Source organism: Heloderma suspectum, chromosome 1, assembly GCF_057233095.1.
Source record: "Heloderma suspectum isolate Gila_16-S chromosome 1, 16-S_ref, whole genome shotgun sequence".
Taxonomy (NCBI): Eukaryota; Metazoa; Chordata; class Lepidosauria; order Squamata; family Helodermatidae; genus Heloderma; species Heloderma suspectum.
The window spans coordinates 9,153,751-9,181,324 of NC_139458.1; the positions used below are offsets into that span (position 1 = coordinate 9,153,751).

The 27,574-nt window shown below is 43.4% G+C and overlaps 1 protein-coding gene and 1 long non-coding RNA gene across 7 annotated transcripts in view; one reads left to right on the forward strand and one right to left on the reverse strand.

The window, feature by feature from the left end:
• The window catches only part of LOC146356878 (uncharacterized), a 43,343-nt gene extending 28,201 nt beyond the window's left edge, over positions 1 to 15,142 (forward strand). The window contains exons 2-3 of the long non-coding RNA XR_014787884.1: positions 10,639 to 10,743; positions 13,392 to 15,142. This is a non-coding gene — a long non-coding RNA (uncharacterized LOC146356878). The remainder of the gene's footprint in view (positions 1 to 10,638; positions 10,744 to 13,391) is intronic.
• WDHD1 (WD repeat and HMG-box DNA binding protein 1) overlaps positions 1 to 27,574 on the reverse strand; it is a 46,116-nt gene that overhangs the window by 968 nt on the left and 17,574 nt on the right. For 3 of the 6 annotated variants that reach the window (XM_084835065.1, XM_084835056.1, XM_084835074.1), the window contains 20 exons: positions 26,352 to 26,402; positions 23,963 to 24,058; positions 22,209 to 22,301; positions 20,672 to 20,778; positions 18,231 to 18,372; positions 17,869 to 18,076; positions 17,501 to 17,688; positions 16,572 to 16,756; positions 15,684 to 15,925; positions 14,226 to 14,363; positions 12,677 to 12,833; positions 11,993 to 12,107; positions 10,804 to 10,935; positions 9,112 to 9,347; positions 6,741 to 6,865; positions 6,266 to 6,307; positions 4,402 to 4,445; positions 4,141 to 4,302; positions 2,137 to 2,267; positions 1,860 to 1,995 (listed from right to left, as the gene is read on the reverse strand). In XM_084835065.1, the coding sequence (XP_084691191.1) occupies positions 1,860 to 1,995; positions 2,137 to 2,267; positions 4,141 to 4,302; positions 4,402 to 4,445; positions 6,266 to 6,307; positions 6,741 to 6,865; positions 9,112 to 9,347; positions 10,804 to 10,935; positions 11,993 to 12,107; positions 12,677 to 12,833; positions 14,226 to 14,363; positions 15,684 to 15,925; positions 16,572 to 16,756; positions 17,501 to 17,688; positions 17,869 to 18,076; positions 18,231 to 18,372; positions 20,672 to 20,778; positions 22,209 to 22,301; positions 23,963 to 24,058; positions 26,352 to 26,402 (2,730 nt within the window). Of the gene's footprint in view, positions 1 to 774; positions 905 to 1,859; positions 1,996 to 2,136; positions 2,268 to 4,140; positions 4,303 to 4,401; positions 4,446 to 6,265; positions 6,308 to 6,740; positions 6,866 to 9,111; positions 9,348 to 10,803; positions 10,936 to 11,992; positions 12,108 to 12,676; positions 12,834 to 14,225; positions 14,364 to 15,683; positions 15,926 to 16,571; positions 16,757 to 17,500; positions 17,689 to 17,868; positions 18,077 to 18,230; positions 18,373 to 20,671; positions 20,779 to 22,208; positions 22,302 to 23,962; positions 24,059 to 26,351; positions 26,403 to 27,574 lie in introns of all 6 variants that reach the window. The other 3 variants (XM_084835091.1, XM_084835083.1, XR_014787871.1) reach the window with 2 other exon arrangements.

Consider the following 27,574-nt stretch of genomic DNA (forward strand, 5'->3'; position numbering starts at 1 on the left):
GAAACAACAACAAACAATGAACTCTACTGTAAATGGGGCTAAAGCAGACTATAATTGTGTAGAAGATGGCACAGGAGTCACTGGGAGTTGTCAATTTTGGCCCTGTATGTATGTATGCAAATTTATTTTTAGGCTGGCTTTAAGGGTAAAACCTTCTCATACAGGAGAAGAATATAGGAGGGAACTGTCAGAATGGCATCCAGTGTTGGCAATTTGCCAGCACTAAACATACTGCCCCAGTGAGAATGACTGCTAGTGCAACAGGAAGCTAGCTTTCCTTCTGCGAGCACCACTCCCACTCTGGAAGCGACCGTTTTGGCTAGTTTCCTGGGCTGCGCTAGCTACCTGTTATGCTAGCGGTCATTCTTGCTAGCGCAGTGGCAGCATTAGACACTGGCCTTCGTTATCCACGTGTCAAGTGCAGAAAGAGACAGTGTAACTGAGTGCTCTTGTTCAACTAGGAAACTGATGAATGGGATAGTCCTGCAGTAATATTGCTCCTGGCTTCTCTCATAACACCGTCATTGTCTCACACTCACAGTACAGATGAGTCAGGATTGGGCACATGGTGCTATGCAGATAGAACTGATAGTGTGATATAGTAGTTAGTGTCAAAGTAAGACTGGAGATCCAGGTTCTAATCTCCACTCAGCCATGAAGCTGACTGGGTGATTTGGGGGCAGTCACCATCAGCCAGCCTAAACTATCTCGTTGGGGAGATAAAAGGGGCAGGAGGAAACCTTGGAGGAAGGGCGGGATAAAAATATAACAAACCAAAATGGATATAGATCCCAACAGTTTGCCAAGGGTGTGCCCAGAGTAGGAGCTTTTTCATGGAATTCTGCAAAGAGCGGCTGTCAGTTGTTCATGTTCCACTTCCTGCTCATTCATGTTAATTCGTGTACTTCATTCAAAACAAAACAAAACATGCTTTTGAGCAACATGTCTAGACAGGATGCTTGTCATTCTAGGTCAGGGGTGGGTTCCCCATATGTTGTTGGACTCCTATTCCCAACAGCTCCAGCCAGCATAGCCAATGGTCAGGGATGATGGGAGTTGTAGTCCATCCCCATCTGGAGGGCCACAGGTTTCCCGCCCATGTTTAAGGTCATTTTCCAGACCCTTCTCTATTACTGGAGCCCTTTTCTAGGGTAAATGTTAACCACTGTACCCACATGCCTTGTTATGTCCATCTGCTAAGTTTTGGATCTGGTAGATAGATGGATTAGTGTTACATGGTGCAACAGAATGTAGGCCACATTGTGCTTAGGGATGTACAGATTTTGTTAAAAGCTGTTCTGCCTGTGTTTCGCAGATTGTCAGGCGTCTTTTGTTCCGTCATCTGCTCATTCATGGAATAGGATTGGGGGGGGGGGGGGGGTTAGGGATGTACGAGAATTTAGTTCCATTTCGACAAATGTCATTTGTGTAAATCACCCCCAAAAGGAAAAAGTCAGTCTGCAAGTCTACAGAATCCTCAGGTCAGATTCATAGAAATGCGAACCCATCTGAATCCATTGTGGATTTCTCCAACATCCCTAATTGTGCCAAACATGAGACCATGTGTTGGATTACAGCCCCCATGATCCCCAGCCAGCTAGCTGGGCATCATGGGGGTTGTAGCCCGACGTATCTGGAGGGCACCAAGTTGAGGAAAGGTGCATGAGACCATGATTTAAGCATCTACCTCTAAGTTTTCTCATCCTTGGACAATGAGAGGCAAGACTGAAAACAATGCAACAAGATGCAGGGGTGGACAGTCAAGAGCAGCATATTCCAGGGGAAAGTGAAAAATTTGAGTTTCTACAGGATTGACAAATGAATAAAAGATAAAATTCTCTACAAGGGGACTCCATTACCATCCTTTCTTCAGCCGACAGTGCTCTGAATTGACTCATGCCTTCTTTTATTATCTCTGTTTCTTCAAGGTGAGGATTATCTCCCAGAATAGAGCTTCTGTTCTCTTCTAGCCACGTCTGAAATCCAGTCTTTGGTCTAAAAGGAATACAAAAGGATTTCAATGTGGGAAAATATTCTCAAATGAAGCATTTGCACTCTATTCCCACGCCTGGATTGGTCAGGGAGGAGAAGGTGGCCCCACAATGGCAATGAGGCAAGACCCCTTGGCACTCTGACCTTTTATTGTCGCTATCCTCAGTCAGAGCTTGGGGTGGAGGTGGTGTGGTTTCAGCTTTTCCTCCTCCCTCTTCCATGATTTTCTTTTCAGTACTAGGTGCTCGGGGTTGGAAAAATGCAGCTGCTGCAGCCTGCATAAAGAAATGCATGTTTATAAAATTCACAGTAAATGCATTGTTTATTAACTGCATTTTAGACTGTAAGCTCTTCAGGGCAGGGAGCTCTCAGCTCGTATTAACACACATCTCTCCAAAGGAAGAGTGTACTTACTAATGTTTACCCCTGGCTAATAGTTTTAAGTGCACTATTAATTCGGAAGGAGGTTGTGAGATAAAGAGCTATGTTTGGCTGTTCGGTGTTTCTTCTCCAGCATGCGTGTATCCAGGCATGGAGCTCTCCACAAGACCCCAACCCCTCCAAGTGTTTCTCCAGCCCCCTTTTATGTCTGAGGGCAGGGCTTGGACCCACTCTAGGCCTCTGTTCATTACAGCGGAGGGCTGACGACGGTCTATCCTTCCCTCCTACAAACCAACTAACTGTTCCCAGAGTCTTTCATTTCCAAGGCTGTCATTGCAAGGTCTCCTCCCTCACTATCTTTCGCTGTCTTGCAAGTCCTCTTCCTCCTCTCTCCCTTGGTCAGCATTCTTTGCCGCTTATAAAGTGGAAGCTGCCCCTCCTGCTCATCACACACCTCAGCTTTTCAACCGCTGCCCTTAGCCCGTCCACTTGGACGCAAGTCCAACCAACTGCCATGGGAGGGGAGGAAAATCTTTTCTCTCTTGGACTCGCCACACAAGGTATGTATGAGTGATGCACCAAAAATATAAACTTAACTCTCAACGTGCTGGAAAAGTTTATTGAGGTCCACCCAATGCATTTCAAATATAAAGCCGTTCTTCAGCAGCAATAAGCAGTGATTCAAAAGCAAACATTTTAAAATGTGTACCATTAAAATAAAGCAGAACAATGTGTTGAAATTTATGTGCATAGCCCAGTAATACGGATTAAATCACTAATCACTCATGCATTAGTGAATATCTAATTCGCCTAAAATATCTTAAGGTTCGCCTCAGGAGCATTTGCAGAAGAGCATTTCATGTTGCAGCATCCACTCTCTGGAATACTTTACCAACAGACATTAGACAGGCCCCACAGTTCTGGCATTCAGACGTCTTCTTAAAATTCTTCTCTTTACACTGGCTTTCCCTGAAGTATGACCCAGCAAGCTATAGTTGGTAGCACACAGTAGACTGTGCGGTTTTATTGTAAATTAATTTGTATTGTGTTGTTTTTATTGTTACATTTATTGTTGTTTTTATGTCATTGTACCTTATGTTCACTGCTTTGATTCTTTTGTGGAAAGTGGTATATAAATTTGAATAAAATAAAAGAAAGTAAGATTATTAAGTTAATAAAAACACCATCACATAATAATGCATTGTATTCGATTTGGCTCATTGTACACACCAGTCCTTAGTGGGAAGCCCGCTGGGAAAGGGTCTATGTTGCTTCCATCTAGCATCCAGTGCACTGTCAGTACAATACAAACTAGCCTGGAAAATTATTATTATTTATTACATTTCTATACTGCCCCATAGCTGAAGCTCTCTGGGTGGTTTACAAAAGTAACTAGCAAATTACTTACTTGAATATAAGTTACTAGCCTAAAAAATTCAATAAGAATACATTACCCTGCCGGGGGAAGCACCACCAACAACTCCACATTAAAAAAAAAATTCCCCAACGGGTCACCTGGAGATAATTTCTTACTTAGTACTTGTGAGGAGCTATTTACAAGCTTGATATAAAAAAAGTAAAGGAGGAGGTGGAGGAGTCTGTTTAGTGGTCCTTTAGTTGCCTCACTCTTCCCCGCCCCACTCCCACAAATCAATCTCCATGCTTGGCCTTACAGCCTTCACTTAGGTTGCAACATTTCCTGAAGGTAATCATCCATTTCCAAGCTCATTTCCCTTAGTAAACCAACATAAACCTCAAGATCATCACCTGCTTTGACTTGGGCTTGGGCATCAATGGCTTGATAACTGGACACTTCTCCTTGTTTGGAGCAGCTCGGCCATTTGGCATGGGACTCTTCTTGGACAGTTTGGTCATGTTGTCCAAAATATTAGTCGAGTGAACCAGTGGATCCTTTTGGCTACTGGATACCTAAAGAAGCAAAAAAATTGAAAAAAAGCCCTCAGGATTTCTAATGTATTTCATATATTTTACTTAAAATCAAGGTCAATTAAATCATAAAACTCTCACCTTGAAAGGATTGACACGCCCTTGGTTGCTGGGTACATTTACAGCTTTGGTTACCAAAAATAGAGAGGGGTAGAGGGGACAAGAACACCAGTGAAAATCATAAGAAAACATTCTGTGCGCCTTTTGAAAAGAGGCATTGAATAATTTTAATTTACAACAGAAAACTGTAAGTACTGCTGTGTTGTGAACTGCTCAGAGAGCTTCAGCTGTGGGGCAGTATTGAAATGAAGCTAGTAGTAGTAGTAGTAGCAGTAGTAGTAATAATACGGCTGTGAGTATTCCCCATAACCTTCCATCCCTAAGACATAGGCAAAACCTGGCATCTGCCCAGCTAACGCATTATGCCATGTCCCTTCGTCCTCCTGCTTCACAATCAACACACTCCAGGATACCAGGCTTCAGGCTTACTACTTATTAGTTAATGACCAGCTTCCTTACAAATGCAAATTCTAGGAAACTCTCAGACTACAATGGAAACAGCTACTCCACACAATTATGAATATCAACAGAGGAGCCGAAGTGGAAGTTAGAGAAGTTGCCAGCAGTTTGAACAAGCACTTCTCAGCCAGACTAGCTTAGGAGGGATGCCCCTCTCTTACGGTGGCTCCCTCCTACATAGGCTTTCACGCATAGCCAACCCAGTGGAGCGTCTTGAGTTCCACCTCTAACTTTTCCCGCTTCGCTCTACGATGGACCCTAGCATCCCTCAAGTCATGCCCCTCACTCTCCTCCTCCCCGAAACTTGGGTTCTCATGGAGGAGGAAAGGGGGGCCCTCCAGGCCGAGCCATCTGTGTGCCAATGTCTTGAGAAGAAAGCCTTGCCATAACTGAGCTCACTAGGGAGGAAGCCTCACCCTTCTGAATCTGAGCTGCTAGATATCTCCACACACTCAGATTCATTCCTGACACGTTATTCTGACAATCCCAGTTTAAAAACAAAAATCTGTAGAGAAAATCATAGTTTGATCCTTTCAGTTTCTGCAGAATTGCTGCTTTCCCAGCAGTGTCTAATGGTCGAGAACTCTCTGGCTATTGAGTGGTACAAAAATGTAACAGATGAAATTAAATGAACAGCCAAGCGCTTCTCATGTGAGTGAGCCCCAAGGCACTTCCCACTCTCTGTCCCTGCCCTGTCTCCCTCCCTCCCCTCAGTGAGCTGAAGCCTGTGACAGGACGCCATCGTGTCAGCATGTTGTTTGATTCTGACATTGCTCTGTTGAGGCTGCTTGGGTTAGGGCTGGGCTTTATTTTATACCAACCAATCGCTGAAGCTCTCTGGGCACTTCACAACAATTAAAACCATATTATACAATATATTTTAGCACTCAGTACTCATGCTTTAAAGTTAATACCCAATTGTTTGGTGGTTGCAGTGTCATGATATTGCAAGACAGGGGCCCTGGTGTGAATGATGTGGGTGGGATTGTGCTCAGTGCCATCAGTCCACTATTCTGCCACCCACATGTGACTCCTGTCAGGCCTCTCATGGGGCAGCTGAATCGCAGCGCCAATACAATGTCACTACATGGGCAGCATCTGCTGAATGTTTAAAGACTTCCACTGAATGGGTAGCAAGGCTTCAGTGAAATGATAATTATTCAGAGTAGGTATAGGCAAGTTTGTATTGTACAATTTATTCTGAGTGGAGCGTTTATTTCCATAGAATGGAATTTGAAAGGCAGGGGCAAGAGGGACACTCCATAAGAGGAGTGTTGCCAATTTATTTAATCAGCCTGAAGGCTCTTCATGGGATGCATGCAGGTTGTTTAACAAAAGGGAGGAAATACACTTGGGTCACTGGAACCAAATGTTTGAACAAACAGGCCCAACAATTAAGCATTTTTGCTTGCCCAGTTTGACTCACCAGATTTGGGAGTAGATGCACCTCCACTGCGCATGGGAGATCCTTCAGAAGAATAAAAACAATGGTGAATATTTAAGTGCAAACATTAGAAGGACCGTGGAATTTTAGGTGTCTTCCAGTTTAACCATGAATAAGTGGCATATTTATGTTATAGGCCCTATTTTGATACAGACAGAACACCAGCTAAGTAGAAGGGATGGAAAAGGAGCTAAAAATGCACTAAACACGCAAAAAAGCAAATACCCTACTTGCTGCTTAAGGTGTGAAGGGAGCAGCCAACTTTCCCTCCCTAGTTAGGAAGCCAATTCGAACCCACCCACCCTCCAGCTCTTCCTTGGCTGAGCTTGTCAATAATCACTTATCTCCTCCTTAGGGGAGGGTTCTTCCCAGTCAAGGGAACATCCATCCTTCAGGGTCTGAGAAATATATAACTATGTAGCCTTCTGCCCTGAATATTGGTGTGCATCACTCTTACTCGGTTCTGACACTTCAGACGCATCTTCTTCCTCATCCTCAGCTTCCTCGTAGGTCTCCATACTTTGTTGGCGTTGGAGGTTTCTGACCCGAGGCTGACTCCATTCGGTGGGGGTATTACTGTAACTAAAGCAGAGAGATGCACTCAGCAAGTGGTTTCTACCCCTTTGCTGGAAGGTAGGTAGGTAGGTAGGTAGGTAGGAAGGAAGGAGCAAGCAGCTGCCACACATCCTACATAGGAAAGTCAAGGGCATTAATAGGATTCCCAACCTTCTGGGACCACTCAGCACATTTGGAATTTTGAGGGAGTGTCACAGAGGCTCTCACAAAATGGTTGCCATGGGGGGGTTGGTGATTCATAAAATGGCTGCCATTGTGGGCATGGCTGGTCACAAAGCATTCATTTCCTAGAAGGCAAACTGGTGAGACTAAAAGAAAAGTAAGTTGCATAAGAACCTAAGTACCAGGCAGAGGTAGAATCTGAGCTCCAAAAGACAAAAACACTCTTTAGAACCCAAATAAATATGGTGCAGGGGGTGGGGGGCAGCACTTCAGTTTGTAGTATGACAGCCTCCCAGATAATTTTTTAATTAAAAAAATCTTAAGAAATAACATTAAAATCAGGAAGGACAGGGAGCTTGGCAGGTGCCAAGAGAGGTGTATGTGGGCACGTTGGTGCCCATGGGCACCATGTTGGAGACCTGAGGGATACACAAAACAACGGATTAAGGTCAAAATGGTAATCATACTTATTACTGCACTGAATTCCATGAGACTGACTTTTATAAAATATTTATAATCCACCTTTGGACCTAATGCCTCAAAGGTAGCAAACAAGACATATGGAAACAACACAAAGTCATATATCATATAAAAGCACACCAAATATTAGTACAAAAACATTCTATTGATACTTATTAGCAGCAACATTGATCATAGCAGCAAAAACAAGAGAGGAAGCTATGCAGCAATCCCAAATCCATCCATAACTGGCACACTTTGGCCTGGTATCTTCAACAGCCAGTAAGAATATTAGTAAGGTGTGCTCCCCTAAAGATGGTTCCACAGCTTTGGGGCACCATAGAGAAAGCCCTGTCCTGTATCACTAACCACAGTACTTCAGACTGTAGGGGCATATAAAACAGGCCTCCAAGGAAACTCTCAACACATGGGGAGGTTTGAGGAAACACAGACTGTACACATAACGTTTGAACAGGTTTCGTAAATGAAATGCCTGAGGTTTACTGCCTGCCTCTCTACATCTTGGATGCATCATCAAGTTTACACAAAGGAAAAAACCTGCTTACTCTCCAACATCTTAACATACTTTAGCCACTCTTTTGTCTGCAGAAAACTAAATCTGGCAACCTGCAAAATATTGTATATAGCACCCTGAGGACTGTCATGCCTTTGGATAATTACAGAGTTCATCATGATCATTCTTCATTGTTAAGAGTTAATAAAAACTTCCATGGATCCCCAAAAGCATTTCTGACTTGGAGGCTCAACTGGGCTGCACAGGTAGAACATGAATATTCCTTAATACTTCAGTGGGGATGCTCAAGAGATGAAAAAGATTCCTGGAAGTTCAGTTCAGCATACTGGAAAGTGGATGCTTTCTTCTACCCTTCTGCAAGAAGACTGTGTGCTGTGCTAGGACGCTGATAGCAAGAGATGGTGATGGGAGAAACCTTACTGTCCTTGGATTAGTAATGGAGTTTGATGCAGTCTGTAATCCCCAGCTACTTCGAGAGAACAACTGCTGGACAGAACAAGTGTTCCAGCATTAATCCTCAGCTAAACTAAGAGCACAGAATACAAAACAACCAGTATTATACTCCTCTCTAGCCTCCCTAAATCAATTAGACATTGAAAATGAGGCCAGATGAAATTATAAGCTCTTCTAGAGTTCACATTTATGAACGCTCTGAACAGCTCGAAGCATCACACACACAGCACAGGCCTTAGCTCTGACCTTATTCCCTCTAATACATTTTCAGGCAAGTTACCCCAAACATATGCTGGTATGGAAGAACAGGATATGATTCCCTTCTGGATATTTATGTTATGATTTATTAATTTTTCAAATGTATACACTGCTTTCCACAAAGGTATTAAAGTGGTGAACATAAAATACAATGCCTCGGAATAAGGGCTCAAGGATACCCATTACCCCAGGTGTAGACAGGAAAGGGGACACATCCAAACTGCAGCTGTTGATAGAGGAGAAATGAGAAAGTAGGCCATACAGACACCCACAACAGCTATCTCTGGGAAGATACAAGCCTATATAAATTTGGTGAAAGAGGTCCATGCAGCTACTTCTCTATGAAAGTTTGCTCATTGTGTGTCACTTTGTAATTCCCTTTTACCCGGCATTCAGATGGTTTCTGAAATCCTCCTGCTGCAGCTGCTGCTCCTCTTCCTCGCCGTGCTCTTCAGCAGCTGCCCGCTCTGCTGCTCTTTCTGCTGCCAGTTCACTGAGCCGCTGGGCAAGCATCAGCCTCCGAGAGCGAGAAGCGTACTTGATAGCTAAGCTCGTAGCATTTTGAGTCATGAGCTCGGCAAGCTCCATACAGCGAAATTCACGTTCCAGGGTGCAGGAAAGCTATTGTTTTTTTTAAAGGAAGTAAGTGTTTAGCATGGGAAGATTCTCTTGAAAAATCCAAAAAGAACACGAAGATATAATCTCCTCTTCCTCCTCCTCATTGGAGAGGACATGTGTCCACCCTGCAGTCTACATTCTTTCATTAAAAGGTAGTAACTTGGCCAGGAGGCAGCTCACTGACTCCTGCCTGCATTACCAGGGCAAGTCCCAGCCACCTTGCAACAAAGAGTCAATTCATAACTGTGAAACTAACTGCACTGTTATGACCCTGCAGTTAAAGTGAGCAACCTGGGAACACTGACTGTGAAACATAAATATAAGGGGAAAAACTATATTTACATTTAAAATAGCCAAAAGGGGAGGGGGCAGGCTTCCACTTGGGGGGGGGGGGTTACTAGAACCCAAGGATCCACCAACCCTGGAGGTCCAGCTGGCACCGATACTGGCTTCGTTTCAGTGCCAAATTAAGATGTGACTTTTCACCCAAGCGTTTGGATCTTGGTTCTAACTTGCCTTTACTGAATGGTGGAGTTTTTGCTGAGGGTTTATGATTTCATGTCAAATGGTTTTTTACTGACTGTACCCTGCCCTGAGATCTTTTGATATAGTACGGGTTAGAAATATTGTAATAAATGAAATAAATATTAACATAATAAAACACCAGCACATTAATAGCATTCATGCAATTAACATCATGACTAGTTTGGCCTTAAGGGACAAGGAAATTGCAGGCTGTGGGACTTGTTTACTGAAGCCTTTCAGTGGGCCCCAGGGGTCTGCATCACCTTGGCTCTTTTTCAACAGTTCTCTCCAAACTCGGCCACCTCGGCATAGTGGCAGCTCCCTTGCCAGGGCTAGCTTTTTCCTTGCTCAGCAAGACTCCTCTCCCAATGAGCCCCAGCTACTCCTGCCTCAAGCACCCAGGTGCATCCCTCCCCTGTGGCTGAGCCCCTCCTCACTCCTTCCTAGACATCCCACTACCTGGGACTCCCTCTTCGCCATGTCTTGTCTCCGCCCTCATATCAACCCTCTGGCTTCTCTCTCCAGCAGCAGCTCTGCCCACAGCCAAGCTACCGGGGATGTTCGGCAGCATGGGAACAGAGGTAAAGCATGGCACTGGCTAGTGGGTCCCCATGCACAGCCACAAGATTTTTGAGTTGATTAGGCAGACATATAGTTATCTTCCAGGAAATCTCCCTATGCTTAGACTCAATAGTATGGTGTGTGTTGGCAAACTAGACCTCATCATAGTGAAGATTTAAACCTAAACATCTCTTTGTCTATTTCACAGGTTAATAGAGGCTAACTACCAACCATATAAAGTGAATAGCTGTGTGGAAGAGTCAAACTCTGTAAGGAAAAAATGGTCCAAAAAAGAACTTAAAATGAAACTAATGTAAGCATCAACTGCCAAACAGCTTCGGTTATTTTTGAATTTAAAATGTTGCCCACTTACTGCAAACATTTTCATCAAGAGATTCTGTTGTTCTTGGGTTGCCTGGCCTTTCACACTTTCATCGTGTTCATAACCATTTCGGGATAAGTAGTCCAGGTAGTTGTGAAACAAGACAGAACGCCAGAATTGCTCCTAAGACACGCAGACAAAAGAAAGAAAAAAACCCCATAGCTTAAGATGTTGCTGTTTAATCAGGACTGTTTGCCACGATTCTGCAGGAACACAGAATGGTATAAAATGTGGTAATGGACAAAAAGAAATTCAGTATCTTGAAAATATGATGGCAAAAATATCAAAAAGTTGTAAACAATGAATAAGACCACATTAATTATATTTTCAACCTTAGGTGTATTCTGAGTTCACAAGTGAAGCAAATTTAAAATCAGAATAATGCGGAACTATGAATCTTTCCAACAATAAATGTGGTTAGGCATCCAGCACTACAGCTCTACCCCCTTAGCCATTAGGAATCTTATCCACTTCCACCCCTTTGCCTCCAAGATTTCAGCAGGTGCTGCCCATGCGCTTCCAAGCATATCTTTAAAGCCATAAGGCATAGCAGTTAGCTTAAAAAAAACACAACTAACCAAAGCTGAGATTCTCAGGAAACTGGTTTTTGTTTTTTGGGTTCCTCTGAAAGTAAGAGTTGCAGGAATTTAACAAGGCTCTAAAAGCTGTCTAAATATGATTGCTATTGCTCCGCTATGTGCTATAAACAAAGGCACAAACACGCCTACCTTCTACGTGGGGTGGAGAGAGACATATAAAACTAAGGGCATTGTTTCTGTGCGTATGCTTGATACATGCAATTCATAAAAAATCATATGAATTATCCCGACTTCCAACTCTATAGAGAAGAGAACAGGCGTTACAGTGTCTTTTCTTATGGCAGAGATCATTTACATTCAAGGTATTATATTTTGCTTTCAATAAAAATGCCAGATAAAAATCACTCAAGAGACTTACATGTTCTAGTCCTATGCAATACAAACAAGCAAAAAACATACAAAATGGATGCAAGGAGTGAAAGCAAAGTGCAACCCCTTACACACTTTTGCCCAGGGTGGGTCTAGGGACCAAATGAGAAGGTCTGATTACATATAGATTGCAAGAATAGCTTTAATCTGAACACACATCAACAGAGCACCGATAAAAATGGTCAGCAGGGTGGATGTTGACTTTTACTTACCTCCATCTGGCCCTTATCTGTTGCAGTCTGACAAAAAGGAAGCTTAAATGACAGTACAGCTACTGCAGGGCGGGGAAGCGTAGGGGGAAAATGGGCTCCTTTACATGGAATGCATCTGCATGGGAGAAAGACAAAATTAGAGATACATCGAATGGAAGGGTCTCCCCCTCTCTTCTCCACAGCAGCAAGGAGCAGTTTATATATTCAGCAGTCTAAAAGGGTAGACTGTATTTTAATACTTCAGACTGCAAGTCAGGGAAGGATGGTTTGCATATTCGAGGTTTAAAAAAAAGTCTCAACATGTAGAATATAAGAGTATCAGGGGGAAAGCTGAACTCTCCCCCGCGACATGATAGATTTAAAAAAAGTCTTTGCACAAACAAAACTAGCATTCAAGTGTAATGCCACAAAAGATGCAGTCCAGGAAAAGCTTTAACATATAAAACTGCCCTTTAGTCACTATAATTCACGCTCAACACAGGATGGCATGCTACTATGTTCTTGATAGTTTTGTCATTATTCAGCAGTTTTATCCAAGAAGAAGAGAACAAGGACAGATTGCTCAAGTACCAGGAGTAACATCATCTTATTCCACTTATTGTCATACTGGCCAAATAGGATGCTATGTTCAATTCCTATAGTAGCCATGGATGATTGGAATCACCATACAAGTTGTTTTCCTACCTGAGCTGCTGAGGGTTTTCATGAATGCCAACAATCCAGTAGTGATCTGACTTCCCTTTACAATGCTCTCTTGTGTCACAGACTGGAGTCCAAGTATTACCAAGCCCTCTGTTCAGCATGCGTACAATGCCTTCTGAATCCACATAACAAGGGGTACCTTTTTATTAGAAGACACACACACCACATTGTTTTTGACAGTTCCTTCTGAAGCAAATGTATTGACTCATGAGCTGACATGATGTTAAGTGCAAACACCCCACAGTGTTCACAGAATTAAAAAGTACAAAACATTTTGAAGAGAATCAATTCACGTTGCTAACTTTGGAAATGACACCACCTTCTGGTAGCCTGTAGTAACTGAACTGCTGAAATTCATTGGAACAGCCAAGGCCCAACATACCTTAGAGATAACCTCCTTTCCTAGGTCCCCTTGTAATCGTCAAGAGCAATCATGGGCACCTACCTACTGGTGTCACTTGTGACAGTGTCACTTCAGCCAGCAAGGCATGTAGGGAGATGTTCTTGGAGGCTGTCCTGAAGTTATAGAGCTCCATCCCTTTGCCCAAATCAAGACTTTAAGCCTCTTTTGGAAGCACCATGAGACCTATATGTTTGTGCTGGCTCCTGGAAATGAGGCTGAATTGGGGTGCTTTAATGTATTTTAGACCAACAGAAATTTATTCTTTTTTAATAGTATTCTATATGTTCTTTTTAGTGTTGCCCATCTGGAGGCTCTGAACTGGAGTCCAGCATAAAGAAGCAAATAAAATACGATGCACGAGCCCGTGAATCTGCACTAAAGTATCAGCTCTGCCAAGGAATCTCTGCATTTCCTGTGAGAAGTCATTTTCTCTGTTTCTACTTCCGCTACACAAAAGAGTTCCTGTGATAACCCTAACAACAGTGTTGTGGCAATACATAACGCTCACAAAAAAAGCCAGTCTCAATACTAGAAAATAAGAGTGGGCGAGCTCCCTGTACACACAAGGCTGTGTTTGCGCACTGGAGCCCTCTTTGCGCACTGGAGCTTTGGAATGCACCCCCAAAACGTACACATCCAACTGGCAAGCCTCAACGCTCCAGCACAATCCACTCCTTAAGTTTTGCTAGCCACAGCATTCTTTTGCAGCCCTTACAAATCACACACCCATCTACACAGATTGGCTGAACTTCCCCACTTAGCAGACTGGAGGTAACCCCACCACCGCTTTATGAGGATCATCAGCTGCGTTCGTTTGTTAACCAGCCCTTACAGATAGCAGCTCGGATCCTAACTTTCCTTCTGCAAACCAAGGAGTTCACAGTGCTTTTCCACCTCCCCCTACAGCTCCTTCCCCCCCTCCCCGAAAATCCACGCCTGGAGGTTGGGGGACCCATGGAATAGTGTGGAATATAGTGCTGGGGCTGCAGATGGAGGGTGAGGGAGTTGGCAGAAATTGCCTCTCCCACCTTAAACGAATGGAGAAGCAACTTAGGATCCACCAGTGTATTTTTCACCAGAAATCAAATAAATGTACCTCTGAATGGAAAGAGTAATGAACCATCTTACCTTCTGCTGAAAATCCTATCCACGTTAGATAGGATTTTCTGGAAAGGGGAAGTGAGTCACCATGTAAAATCTGTCTTTTCTTTCTTCCAAGCTCCATCAGCTGTACCCCAAGACACTGATCCCCCTCAAAGCCAGTACCTAAGAAAGGGGGAAATACAGGAACTATTAATTCTAGTCAGGAGTTGAACAATGAAGCCACTGCTGGTGGGTAGGGAGAACTGAAAGTCTCACTGTATGTGCACAACTTCCTTTGTGCACCTGAAGGACCTTGCTGGATTTTCATTCCCTGGCTAATTTTAAGGATTCTCAAAATATACGAGTATTAGAACTTCAGAGTTAGGAATTATTTTAGAAAAATGAAGTTATACACATGATGTGAAGTCTGAAGTATAATTTCTCCAACTAGGATTTTGCGCTAGCTGTAATAATAAAGACTCTTCTACGATTAACGTAGCCATTAATTATGAGATTTAGAAAAGATTTTAGCTGCCTGTCAGAATCCTTAACTTTAGGAACTATTGCTGTTGTTTTTTTAGAAGGTTGAAGACACATCAATACAAGCAAGTGGAAGAAGGGAGGACAGAGGGAGCTGTAGTGCAGTGTTAGAGCACATTCTTGGCATAAAGTTTTTTTTTTAAGTAAGAAATAAAGAAAATGTAATAAAAAAACAAAGAGTACCCCATGTTCAGACCCCAGCATCTTCACTTAAAAGGAAGTGGCAGCACTGAGAAAGAACACCCCCCCCGCCCCCCGCCTTGCAGTGAGACCTTGAAGAGCTGCTATCAGCCAGTGTAGACAGCACTGGGCTAGATGGACCGATGGTTTGACTCTGTTTAAGGTAGCCTCATAGCCTGCAATTTTCTGGATGATGGGGAGAAAGTCTCCTAGAACTAATACTAGAACCCAACTGGGTTAGTCCCACGACACTGATTGGTGGGAGATTCAGGGTAGACAAAAGGAAGGACAATTCCACACAGTGCATAGTCAACCTATGGAATTCGTTTCCACACGATGTAGTGATGGCCATCAACATGAACGGCTTTAAGAGGAGATTGCACAAATTTGTGGAGGATAGGGCTATCAATGGCTACTAGTCCTGATGGCTATGTGCTGCCTCCAGTATCTGAGGCAGGGTGCCTGTGTAGACCAGTTGCTCATGTACTACTTGTGGACTTTCCCAAAGGCAGCAGGTTGGTCCCTGTGCGAACAGAATGTTGGACTACATAGGCCTTCGATCTGATCCAGCATAGTTCTTCTTATGTTCTTATGAGAATGCTGCAGCTGGAAAGACGTGGTTGAAGCAGTGGAAAGTCAGTAACACAGTAATCACAAATGAAAACAAGTCGTTAGGCACTTCAGGACAATTTATTTTAGTTATGTGGATAAATTAAGGTACTCGACATTTCAGCAACTAACCAAAGTACACATTTAAACAACGAAGCGGGGTAGGGAAAGCACCTTTGTGAAATATCACCAGCAGCTGCTCCCCATGTCCTGCCACTGACACCACGGGACCAGGGAGGCTGAAAATCTCTTTCTGAATTCCCCCAATGGTGAACACGCGAAGCAGAAGGGTGCTAGTGGCACAGGCGGCCCAGCCCTGACCCAAACAAGCAGCTTCAACTTCTTCATCCTGCCGCATGTCAACCGTCCATTCTTTGTTGGAATCCCAGGAGTTAAAATGGATGCAGTGAAGCTTGCTAAAAATGAAAGGGGGAAAAAAAACAACAAGAATTAAGGGATGTCCAGACCACAGCCTTTCTGTTGCAATGTTTGGGGGCTCTGCCTGACAGTAGCAGCTTGCTAGAGACCAAATAAAACCAGAATGCTGGTTTATAGTGTTTTGGTTTTGATTAGATGTTAAGTAGTGAAGAATGCACACGTGTTCAAGACACACCAGGAAATCTGATAACCAATGTATTAATAAACCTCCTTGCATTTATTAGCGTCATCTTTTCTTCATTCTTCTGCTGTCCCTTCTGGTTTTGCAAGAACCAACAGCAACAGCAGCTTGAGATAAATTATAAATAAATTATTAAATCTCTGCATTGCTGCTAGGTTTTATTCTGGCTGTACTGTTATAGTGTGGTCTTAAGCTTTCATATTTCATATTGTTTTATGCTACACTCTGTGGTTTTAATTTTTGTAAACTGCCCAGAGAGCTTCAGCTATTGGGCGGTATAGAAATGGAAGAAATAAGAAATGGAATAAATAAATAAGCATAACAGCAGCTGTGAGATGTATTAATCCTATCCTGACCACCACCATCACCTCTTGAAAATATGCCTACGAAATACCAAAGCTAGTTTGTACAGTACCCCACACAGAAGTGTCAGAGTGTTTTACCTTGCTAGCTCCTCCGTGCTCTTGCAGGCTAGTAAAACAGCTTCACTGGAAAGATCTGCCATTGTGTGATTCAAAGAATTTGGCAAGTGCATTGCGTGATGTATGGAAGTGTCATGGAATTCAACATCAATAGCATTGTCTTGCTCATCATTATAGCAGCGAATAATGCCAATAGAGTTCCATGCCTGCAAGTGGAATGTCAAGACTTGCTGAGGAAAGGCAGGGTATAAATGTTTTAAAGAAATAAATAATGCCTGTCATCTACTCAGAGCAAATACATGAAACCTGCTTTTACTCAAGCAGAGGCCCACGTAGAGTCTATATCTGCACTAGATGAAAAGCACAAGACTGGTACTATAGCATGCACTGCATTCACGCACTTCCACACTGTGGATGGAGTTGGTGCCAGCATAGCATCCTTATAATTCCCTCTTTAAAGAGGTTCCAATTTCCTCTTAACTAGATGGAGGCATTTAGCTCTTTTGATTTATGCTTAAAGAAAAAAATTGAAAATGCAGAAGGGAGGGACAGGGGACAACAACACTACACGCCCAACACAGGACCCTGAAGATCTCTGTAAAATTATCTGCTAGAAGCCAGCCAATATTGCACTAAGGAGAGAGTTTAGGCTGCAGTGCTGATTTGAACTATTTGTTCAAAAGGGCTGTAAGAAATTAGAATAGGCGAGCACTAAAAGGTAGGATCAATGCCTGAGCGATGGGCTAAGTTGCTTGCCTCTGTAACAGATCTCTGTTCTTCTCATTTCTCTTCCTGGAGAGAGAAGCAGGACCTTGATAACCTCCAGCCTGGACTATTATAATGTGTTCAAAGGCCTTTGTCTTTGAAGACTATTTGAAAATTTCAGTTAGTAATAATCTTACTTTTTTAAAAAAAATCAGGCAATGAAACAATGAAAATCTGAAATTTACCATGAAGCGGTGAGTGAGATGTACAGGGGTGGAACCAGCCTGGAATGGCTTTTGCCGAGGAGTTGGTACTGGTCCATCATAGAAACGTCTCTGGGTTGATGATGGTGGCTGAACTGGAAAAAGGCTTTCCTGGTCATCCTCTTCTTCCTTGTCATCAAGGGCAGAGTTAACTTTCAGCAATCCGGTTGCTATGAAAGATAGATCAGCTTATCAGCAGAGGCTTATGAAGGCAACTCTTTTTACAGTCTCCCTAAGGATGCTGGTAGCTAAACTTCAGCATCACCACAAGGTTATGTCCTTGCAGTTACCCCAGTGTTCACCCTCTCCCTCACTTCCTCCTCTGCACATCCCGCTTTGAGAAATCTAACCTGGAGAGTTCTCATCATCTTCTATGATCGCTCCTCGGTTTCTGGGACGTCCCGATGCCATCGTAAGGTCATCTTCTTCATCTTCATCATTTGTTATGGCCTTTGAACCCCAGTCCTCTCCAACCATGTCTCCATTCAGGAAGTCTTCATTGTCATCCTCATCAAAAAGATTATCATAGCTTTTGGTAGCAGGAGCAGGTGCCTGAAACTGAGATTAAACAGTTAGTAATCTCAAATGAACATTAAAACAACTGGAAGCTTTATCCTCTGCAAAACTCCAGATTTATATGACTGAATAAACATGATCACCGATGATGGAAAAGGATGCAGGATAAGCCAAGGAAGATTCCAGTTAGTATTACCTTGTGGTCTGACTTCTTTCCAGCTACATCACAGACATTCTCAAGTAGTCCCAGATTGCCTTCCATGTCCGTATAAGCAATCTGACCTCCTTTGGGGTGCCATGCCAGACCACAGATGGTGTAACCTTTTTCATGCTTCACCCTAAAAAAAGGCAGCAAAACCCCTCAGATTTAAAACACACTCCAAGATGACCTTGCTACAGGAATGGAAAATTTCTTTGGCCCACAGAACTAGGCCCAGCTAAGGAGCAGAGTGCAATGTGTAAGGGAAATCATAGAATCGTAGGATAGTAGGGTTGGAAGGGGCCTATAAGACAATCTAGTCCAACCCCCTGCTCAATGCAGGAATCCAAGTCAAAGCATCCCTGACAGATGGCTGTCCAGCCTCGTCTTGAACGCCTCCAGTGTGGGAGAGCCCACCACCTCCCTAGGTAATTGGTTCCATTGTCGTATTGCTCTAACAGTCAGGAAGTTTTTCCTGATGTTCAGCCAGAATCTGGCTTCCTGTCACTTGAGCCCATGATTCCGTGTCCTGCACTCTGAGATGATTGAGAAATGGAAGCAATGCTGCATTTGGAGAAACTTCAACAACATTCTTCTTGGCTTAGAGAAGATCTCTATGGCAGAACTTAAGAACCCCTTCAACAGAGTGACTGAAGAATTCCTGTGCTATATATCAGTCCTAATACAATCACTTGTTTCAATATAGCAAGGATTTTCCACCTAAGTGAGAAAACACACTGACTATCCTGAATTGGTCAAATATTTCAATGTTCTGTTTCCTTCTATTGAAAAATATGCAGCAAAAAGCATTTCTACTTAGCTCTTACTAAGGACTGCTGAAGTACATCTAGTCTGTGCAGTCCACATCACAACAATATGCTGACCCATCACCAGTCCACACAATAAAATGATGGTGGGCTATATGCAGTTTGCACAGCTGAACACAAGGCTGTCGCAGTGGAAAAGAGGAGGTATCTAACCCAAGCAGTTTACAATATAAAATAGACCCAGGGAAATAACAGAGGTAGGGGGGAATGAAAGTAAACAGGAAAAGGATATGAGATTATTTCAATTACACTTGCTTTAGCTTTGTTATGCTATTTTATCCTCAAAACAACTCTACGTGGTAGGTTAGGGCAAGAGATGGGGTCATTTAGACTACACTCTAACCCACACTCCGTGGTTGAGTGTGGGTTGTTTATTGAACTGTGGGTTAGCGTGTTGTCTGAACGTCCACAGGGTGGCTTATTAACCATGCAGTGTGGCTTGTTAACCACCCTGATCAACCCACGAACAAGCCATGAATTCTCAAGGTGGATTGTTTGAGAAAATAAGCCACATTGCATGGTTAACAAGCCACCCTGCGGACGTTCAGACGACACGCTAACCCATAGTTCAACAAACAACCCACAGTTCAACTGCAACCCACGCTCAAACACTGAGTGTGGGTTAGCATGTTGTATGAACAGCCCCAGTGACCGGGTTGGCACTACCTTGGTAGAGGAAATAAGCCATGGTGGCTGTTGTTGGGTTACTTGAGGGTTGCTGCCCATTCCCAACAAGCCATACCACCTGGATATGCATGACACGGCAACCTGTGATGATAATTAAGCAATTATGACTGGCACACACAGCAGGGGAAACAAGCCACCATGGCTTATTCCCCCCACCATGATTGTGCAAACAGGCCCAATGACAGGCCCCAAGGCACCCAGCAAGCTTTGTACCCCCGTGGGGATTTCAACCCAGGTCTCTTTGGGTTCCACCACTCTATCCACAACACCTCGCTAGCACAGTAAATGTAAGGCAAGAACGCAACAAAGGCTCGCTGAGCTCAGCTGAAGATGTTGTTCAGGTCTCGCTTAAGGAGTGCATCTCATCTTACCACTGCATTACTACTACAACACGAAGAGGCAGGGCCTGTGAAGATTCTGCACTGGCAGTTCTCATTTCATGACAGAGGTGTCGCAAGAGCTTCCTATCAGCAAAAAAAAAATAGGGAGGCTATCTTGTCATAAGCAGCTTCACCTCCAGACTAAACCAATTGGGTAGCATCTAATACTGCCACCACGCTGGCGGGAATGATTGCCGACACAATGGAAAAGTTGCACTTGCTAGTGCAACCGGAAACTACACAAAACTACCACTTCTGGAATGGGACAAGTCAGCGGAGGTCGCAGAAGGGAAGCTCCGCTGACTTGCCCCATTCCAGAAGCGAAAGCTTCTTGGGTTGCGTTAGCACGTGCAACTTTCCCATCGCACTAGCAATCATTCCCATCAGCGCGATGTATTCAGAGCTGGCAGACTGCCAGCCCACTGTACGCAAAAGATGTAAAGAGAGCCAAATGTTCCCCCTTTTCCCAGTCATGCTGCTCGATAGTTATTCTACTTGGTGGAAGCCCTTCTTTATAAGAGACATCGTGAAAACAAACTGGCACCTCTCCAGGCACTCCTGGGTGTCCACATTCCAAATGGCTATACAACCACCGACGCTTCCAGCTGCCACATACTGTCCACATGGAGACCAGGCCACAACATTGAGAGGCTAGTGGAGAAAAGAAAAGGACGCACTGTCAGCTGTGGAAGATGTTGAATAATCTCACTTTTATGTTTGGCATCAAACCACCATGCTGATTATGAATCCTTCATGGAAAAGAAATGCACTTGCACTAGGATTTTCAGGGGGACCTGAAAGTTTGGTGTGGGAAGACGCTGGGGTCTTCTGTTTCCTTTTATTTATACAAGGTGAGCCTTATATTTATATAAATAAGAGATTTTAAAATACATGTCAGTTGAGAAAATATTTCTAGTTGCCACAGGCATTGGCCAGTTCTTTAAATTCAGCCGTTTGAAAGAATATTAATATCTCATGGGCAACAGATCATGAGTGCCCTGCTAAACTGAGCAGTGTGGCATCTACAGGCAGTACTACTGGATTTAGTTTATTTTGGAAGAGAGACAGTGCGCTTGAAACATACGATATCTTTGTAATTATCCATTTGCAAATATCATCCTGCCCATATACAAATCTAAGATGCAACCACACTTGGAACACTGTGTACAGTTCTGGTCACTGCACCTAAAAAGAGTATTGCAGAGTTGGAAACAGTTGTAGAAAAGGGCAACTAAAATGTTAAAGAGGCTGGAGCAACTCCGCTATGAAGAAAGGTTACAACACCTGGGACTGTTTAGCTTAGAGAAAAGGCAAGTGAGGGAAGACATGATGGGGTGTACAAAATTATGCATGGTGTGGAGAAAGTGGATAGGAAGACATTTTTCTCCCTTTCTCATAACACTAGAACCCAGCAGAGGTCATCCCATGAAGCTGATTAGTAGGATATCCAGGACAGATCAAAGGAAGTACCTTCTTCACACAGCACATAGTTAAACTGGAATTCGCCACCACAAGACGTAGTGATGGCCACCAATTTGGATGGCTTTAAAAGGGGGTTGGACAAATTCATGGAGGAGAAGGCTATTAATGGCTACTAGACCTGATGGCAAAATGCTACTGCTAGTATCAGAGGCAGAATGCCTATGTACACCAGTTGCTGGCGAATATGAGCATGAAGGTGATATTGCACTCATGTCCTGCTGGTTGGCCACTGTGTGAACAGAACGCTGGACTAGACAGCAACACAACCCCTGATTCTGCATCAGATTCCCAGAGAGCAACAGCACCCCAAGAATACCTACCCTTGAACTGCTACTACAAATCATAGTTCTCTGCATTCAGACGCTCTCTCATGTACACATACACACCATCCCCTACATGCAGGTAGACTGCCCATTTAGGGAAAATATCTGCTAACCATTAACAGTCAGCTTAATAATAAACAGGCAGCTCTTCCTTGTTGCAAAAGGACAGCACTTTCCCTGCAACATGTACAGGTTAAAGAGCTTCAGCTATTGGGCAGTTGAGAAATGTAATAAATAAACAAATAAATAAATAGCACCTGTCTAAAGGATACCAACCTGTGTAACAGAATGATCTGACAGATCCAACTGATGATCCCAGGTTTCTCTTCTGTATAACTTAATGGCTTTCTCTACTGGAATGGCTAGCAACTATTCAGAGGGGGAAAAGATTTTGTTAATAAGTGTCTGGTTTTCTAAATGCTTTCAAAATGAGTTCTGGTCTTGTGGATAGATTAACATTGATGCTTCATTTTATTCAGGTAAGAAGTCACAAGAAACAGAGAACTGTATATGAAACATGGAATGCATTGTGTGGATTCTGTTGAAATTGCTGAGGTGCTGAACAAGGCCTCAGAGAGACTGGCCATGGCAGCAGGAAACAAGTATCAAGGCAGCTAAGGCTTTGTCAATCTGGGTCAGAATAAGCAGGGCAGGAGAGCCTAGAACAGCTCCCGTTGCGAGTCCTCGAGAGCAACAGATACCTGAGCTCAGTAAAGCACCTACACAGTGCAGCAGGCATACTGTCAGGCTTCAATAATTCCACTCACCACACCCAGCATAACTGAGTGTGCTACTGCCCTCTGGCAAATGTGGCAAATGGCCAGCCTTCCTCCCAACTTTGAAGGCACAGAGGTGGGCAGAGATAATCTTGGCAATTATGCAGCAATCCCCATCACTACCTGAGCTCCAACACTGGTAGGAATGCTGGGGGTTGTTTGATAATTGTAGGTGTTTCGAGAGCCTTGGCCATGCAAGGCCAAACCAGCAATCAAACAGCAACACCCACTGGCCTTTCCTTCTCCAAAGCAGGAAAAGTGTATGCTGGAGCAGGAAAGGGAGGTGGTCAACATCTTCAAGCAGTGGTGTCCAACTGGCCACTCTCCCTACTGCTCCTTCCCTCAAGATGTCGTCAAACTGCAGTACCCAACTTGGCATTCTCCCCTCCGGCCCTTCCCTCAAGGAAGGGGGCTGGCAACTACAGTGTTTGGCTGGGGCAGCAAAAAGTTATAAATCCCTGTTGACTGCCCAATCCTCATCCCAGCTCCAAGATTTCCAAGAAGTTAAAAGTACCAGCATTCTAGCTGCACATCTCTGCACTTTCTCTGCCAGGAGCTTACAGGGGAGGGAGGGGTCTTGGGCAATCGAACATGCAGTGAAGCTATGGATTCTGGTTCCTCATTTAAGGAGTATGAATGTACAGGCTCAGGAGAACAATCAGGTGTCCAGCCCTCATCCTCTGGGTGGCCTACAGAGTGCACTTCCTCAGGCCACCATGAGACAGAGTCCTGCTGCCCACTTCCATAGAGGGCTCATCAGCATAAGGGTCATTATCAGAGGCATCTGGAGTTTAGGAAATGACAGGAAAGGATTCTGTGTCAAAGGGTGGCAAGCTACAGGGAGAGGTTCTTAGGCCACTTCATAATTGCCCCTTCCCAAAACCTGCATTACTTAGAGAACACAGCATTGAGACAAATGACAACAACACCCTCAGAGAGCGTCGGCTGTTGGGCATATAGAAATGTAATAAACAAACAAACAAACAATCATCCCCCTGCCATTAACACTGGGCAGGGGTCTACTATTGTTTCACTGAGGGCAGCAGTACAGGTTACCAACCAACTTGTATTTCCATACACCCAGCTGCCAGTGGCACCAGGAGAGGTCGATTTGCAGAGGAACAGCGGTGTGGAAAACAGGAGGAGCTCTTAACCCTTTTCTCATCTACTACTTTTCCAAATCTATTTGTTCACACGTGCACGCACACACATGGGAGAGAGGATTAAAACACAGACAGAAAGACAACTTGTTACCTTTCCCCTTTTTGGTTGCCAGGAGAGTCTGCATATTGATTTTGCATTCACCACATCATTACACTTCTGCAGCAGCGGCCAGCTTGTCTCACAAGTCTGGAACCAAAATTTGTTAACAAAGGTCATTTAGCTTGCTGTAACCCTACCTGAAATAGAGACAAGAAGTGGGTGCAGTGAACCCCTCCCTGATCAGGTATATTAATACTTTAGCATGGAAGCATGAGGTAGTTGCAGTACTACCTGAAGTGTTGGGATGCAGGAGATCCAGCTTCAGATCTCCTTCACCCATGGAGTTCACAGGCTTCAGCAACTCAGACTCTCAATCTAACCTACTTGACAGCCCACTTCTGCAGGTAATTGCCCTAACAGTGGTACATCAGCCATAGAAATTATGAACATGATTATCTATTACTTCTCTCATACAGTGATTTTCAAATGGTGTACTAGGAAACCCTGGGATTCCTTGGAAGCTTATCAGCAGTTTCTCAATGAGAAGGCCACTGATGACAGGGAACCTTTCATGAAAGGCAGTTTGCCCACCGCTACTGATCTTTAAGACAAAGCATTCACAAAAGTAGGAGTTGAAGCGCGCTCCTACGCATGTTTATTCAAAATAAGTCCCATGCTTATTCCCAAGTGTGCATAGGACTGCAGCCTTACGGTGCAATCCTATGTGTGTAGGACTTTTTTTCTGTCTAAACAACTCCCAAGATGTCCCAACTAGCCATGCAGGCTGGGGCATGATGGGAATTGTAGGGCTTTTTTTCCTCTCTGAACATGATAAGGTTGTGCCCCTAATCTTGAAACTGTTCTATTTATTTAATTCTGTACTGAGACTCACAGCTGCAATAATGGATTTCCTTATAAAAGCACTTCTGTGGGAACTCAAACCTTTGGCTGAACTGATCACGCTGTGAACAAGTCACTAGCTTCCAACTGTCATTAAACTACATGTACAAGACATTTCGATTAAAGAACAAGAGGGGTCTTATGCTGACCCCAGGAATCTATGCCTGCTCCTCCATCACTGACCAAAACAAAAGCATCCATTTCCAAGCTGGGGAGGAACAGTCAATTCCATTCTATTGCTACTAATAAAATGTATGTTATTGTCCTCACTTTACTATGATACATGCATCAAAAGGTCCTTGAATGCATGGAGGTCCTTGACTGAGGACATCCAACTTAAATTCACCTTGCTAGTTACTCCATCGATATCTGCACTTTTGATTTCACACACTTGAATGTTCACAGCGATATCAAAAATATTTTCCATTTAGTAACTGGGCACTAATACTGCCTTCCAAGAGGAAGACATTTGGTAGTAACAAGTTGTATGAAGACACACCCAAGTGCATCTTAAAAATTTGTAAACAGGATTGGTGCAGAAAATAACATTGGATACAGCAATTTTTTAAATTTCAAATGATAGTTGTTCTTAATTTTAATTATCTTGTAGGTGTGTGCTCCTATGAACATACAGACTTCAAGATGCATGTTACTGACTGTTTCTGGGGACAAACCCCCTCCGGCATTAACAAATAGCAGGGGCTGGTATTTCACAATTAAGATTAAGTATATATAGCTCAGGAAATGGGAATTGTTGCAGGGGATGCCTCGAACAAGGAACACATCGACATCTTTGGTGGGCATTTATTAAGACAGAGAAGCTTGGGGAATTGGTGTGAGTGAGCTAGTATTATGAAAAGTATGAAAGACGAGTTAAATGTTGAGCCTTTCACAATGTAAGGCATAAGATGTTTCTAGAAGAAATTAATGCATAACTTGCTAACAGCTGCCAGATTACCAATAGTGCAAAAATGGAAATAAATTGAAACATTTACATTAGGAGACTGTAAGGAGTCTGTTCAAAAGGAGGAGACTGTTTAGAGTGTGGGTTTATTATTATGGGAAAATTAATGCAAAGAGAAAAATGAAACAGAAATCTAATCATCATAGGGAAGACCGGTAGCCAGTAAACACATATGTGGAAACAAATCTCTGAACTGAGGAAAGCCAAATAAATACAAACATGTACATTTGTACTAGTTGCTTCAGAATATATTGCTTTCTGTTTTTTAATACTAAGTGAACCAAAATAAAAGTGAGAATCCAGGGAGGATAATTATATTTATAATTATTTCTGTTATTTGTAGGGAGAGAGGAAGAATTCTGTTCAGTGCTTTCCATATTATCCATATTTCCATGTTATGAAAAATCAACAAAACAATAGGTTACCAAAAAAAATACCCCAAGAGCACAAAAATGATAATATCTGAATGTGGACAATGCTAGTTGGTATTAAGCCAATGCTTACATAGCTTTTTAATCTCAGCATCTCTTGCAGTAAAATTCTAGGCTTAATTAACTCCGAATTGTGGCATTTTACCTGCTCTGAAATTTTCCACACTCTGACAGACCCATCACAGCTTGCTGATGCCTGCACAAGGGAACATTTTCAAAGAGTTATTAGCCCCTGGCCAGCAAACTCCTACTGAAATAAGATTTCCATTTAAAACAGCATGGGTATCATGTCCTTTATGCATATAAAGTGGTGGACATATTGGTCCAAAAATGTACTCCTCTGGCCAAGAGGAAATCTAGTCATCAGAGAAGCCAAGCTTTTCTTTGCCTATAAAAAGCAGCCGGGGTGAAACCTGAAACAGACATCGGAAGCTGCCTTATTCCAAGCTGGATCCTCAGTCATAGAATCATAGAATCATAGAATCATAGAATAGTAGGGTTGGAAGGGGCCTACAAGGCCATCGAGTCCAACCCCCTGCTCAATGCAGGAATCCAAGTCAGAGCATCCCTGACAAATGGCTGTCCAGCCTCGTCTTGAAGGCCTCCAGTGTGGGAGAGCCCACCACCTCCCCAGGTAATTGGTTCCATTGCCGTATTGCTCTGACACTCAGGAAGTTTTTCCTGATGTTCAGTCGGAATCTGGCTTCCTGTAACTTGAGCCCATTATTCCGTGTCTTGCACTCTGGGATAATCAAGAAGAGATCCTGGCCTTCTTCTCTGTGACAACCTTTCAAGTACTTGAAGAGCGCTATCATATCTCCCCTCAGTCTTCTCTTCTCAAGGCTAAACATGCCCAGTTCTTTCAGTCTCTCTTCATAGGGCTTTGTTTCCAGTCCCCTGATCATCTTTGTTGCCCTCCTTTGAACCCTCTCCAGCTTGTCTGCATCCTTCTTAAAGTGTGGTGCCCAGAACTGGACACAGTACTCCAGATGAGGCCTAACCAGTGCTGAGTAGAGGGGAACTAGTACTTCCCGGGATTTGGAAGCGATGCTTCTATGAATGCAGCCCAAAATAGCATTTGCCTTTTTTGCAGCCACATCACATTGTTGGCTCATATTCAGCTTGTGATCGACGACAATTCCAAGATCCTTCTCGCTCGTAGTGTGGTTGAGCCACGTATCCCCCATCTTGTAACTGTGCATTTGGTTTCTTTTTCCTAGGTGCAGAACTTGGCATTTGTCCCTATTAAATGCCATTCTGTTGTTTTCTGCCCAGCACTCCAGTCTATCCAGATCACTTTGAATTTTGTTTCTGTCTTCCAAAGTATTAGCTATCCCTCCCAATTTTGTGTCATCTGCAAATTTGATC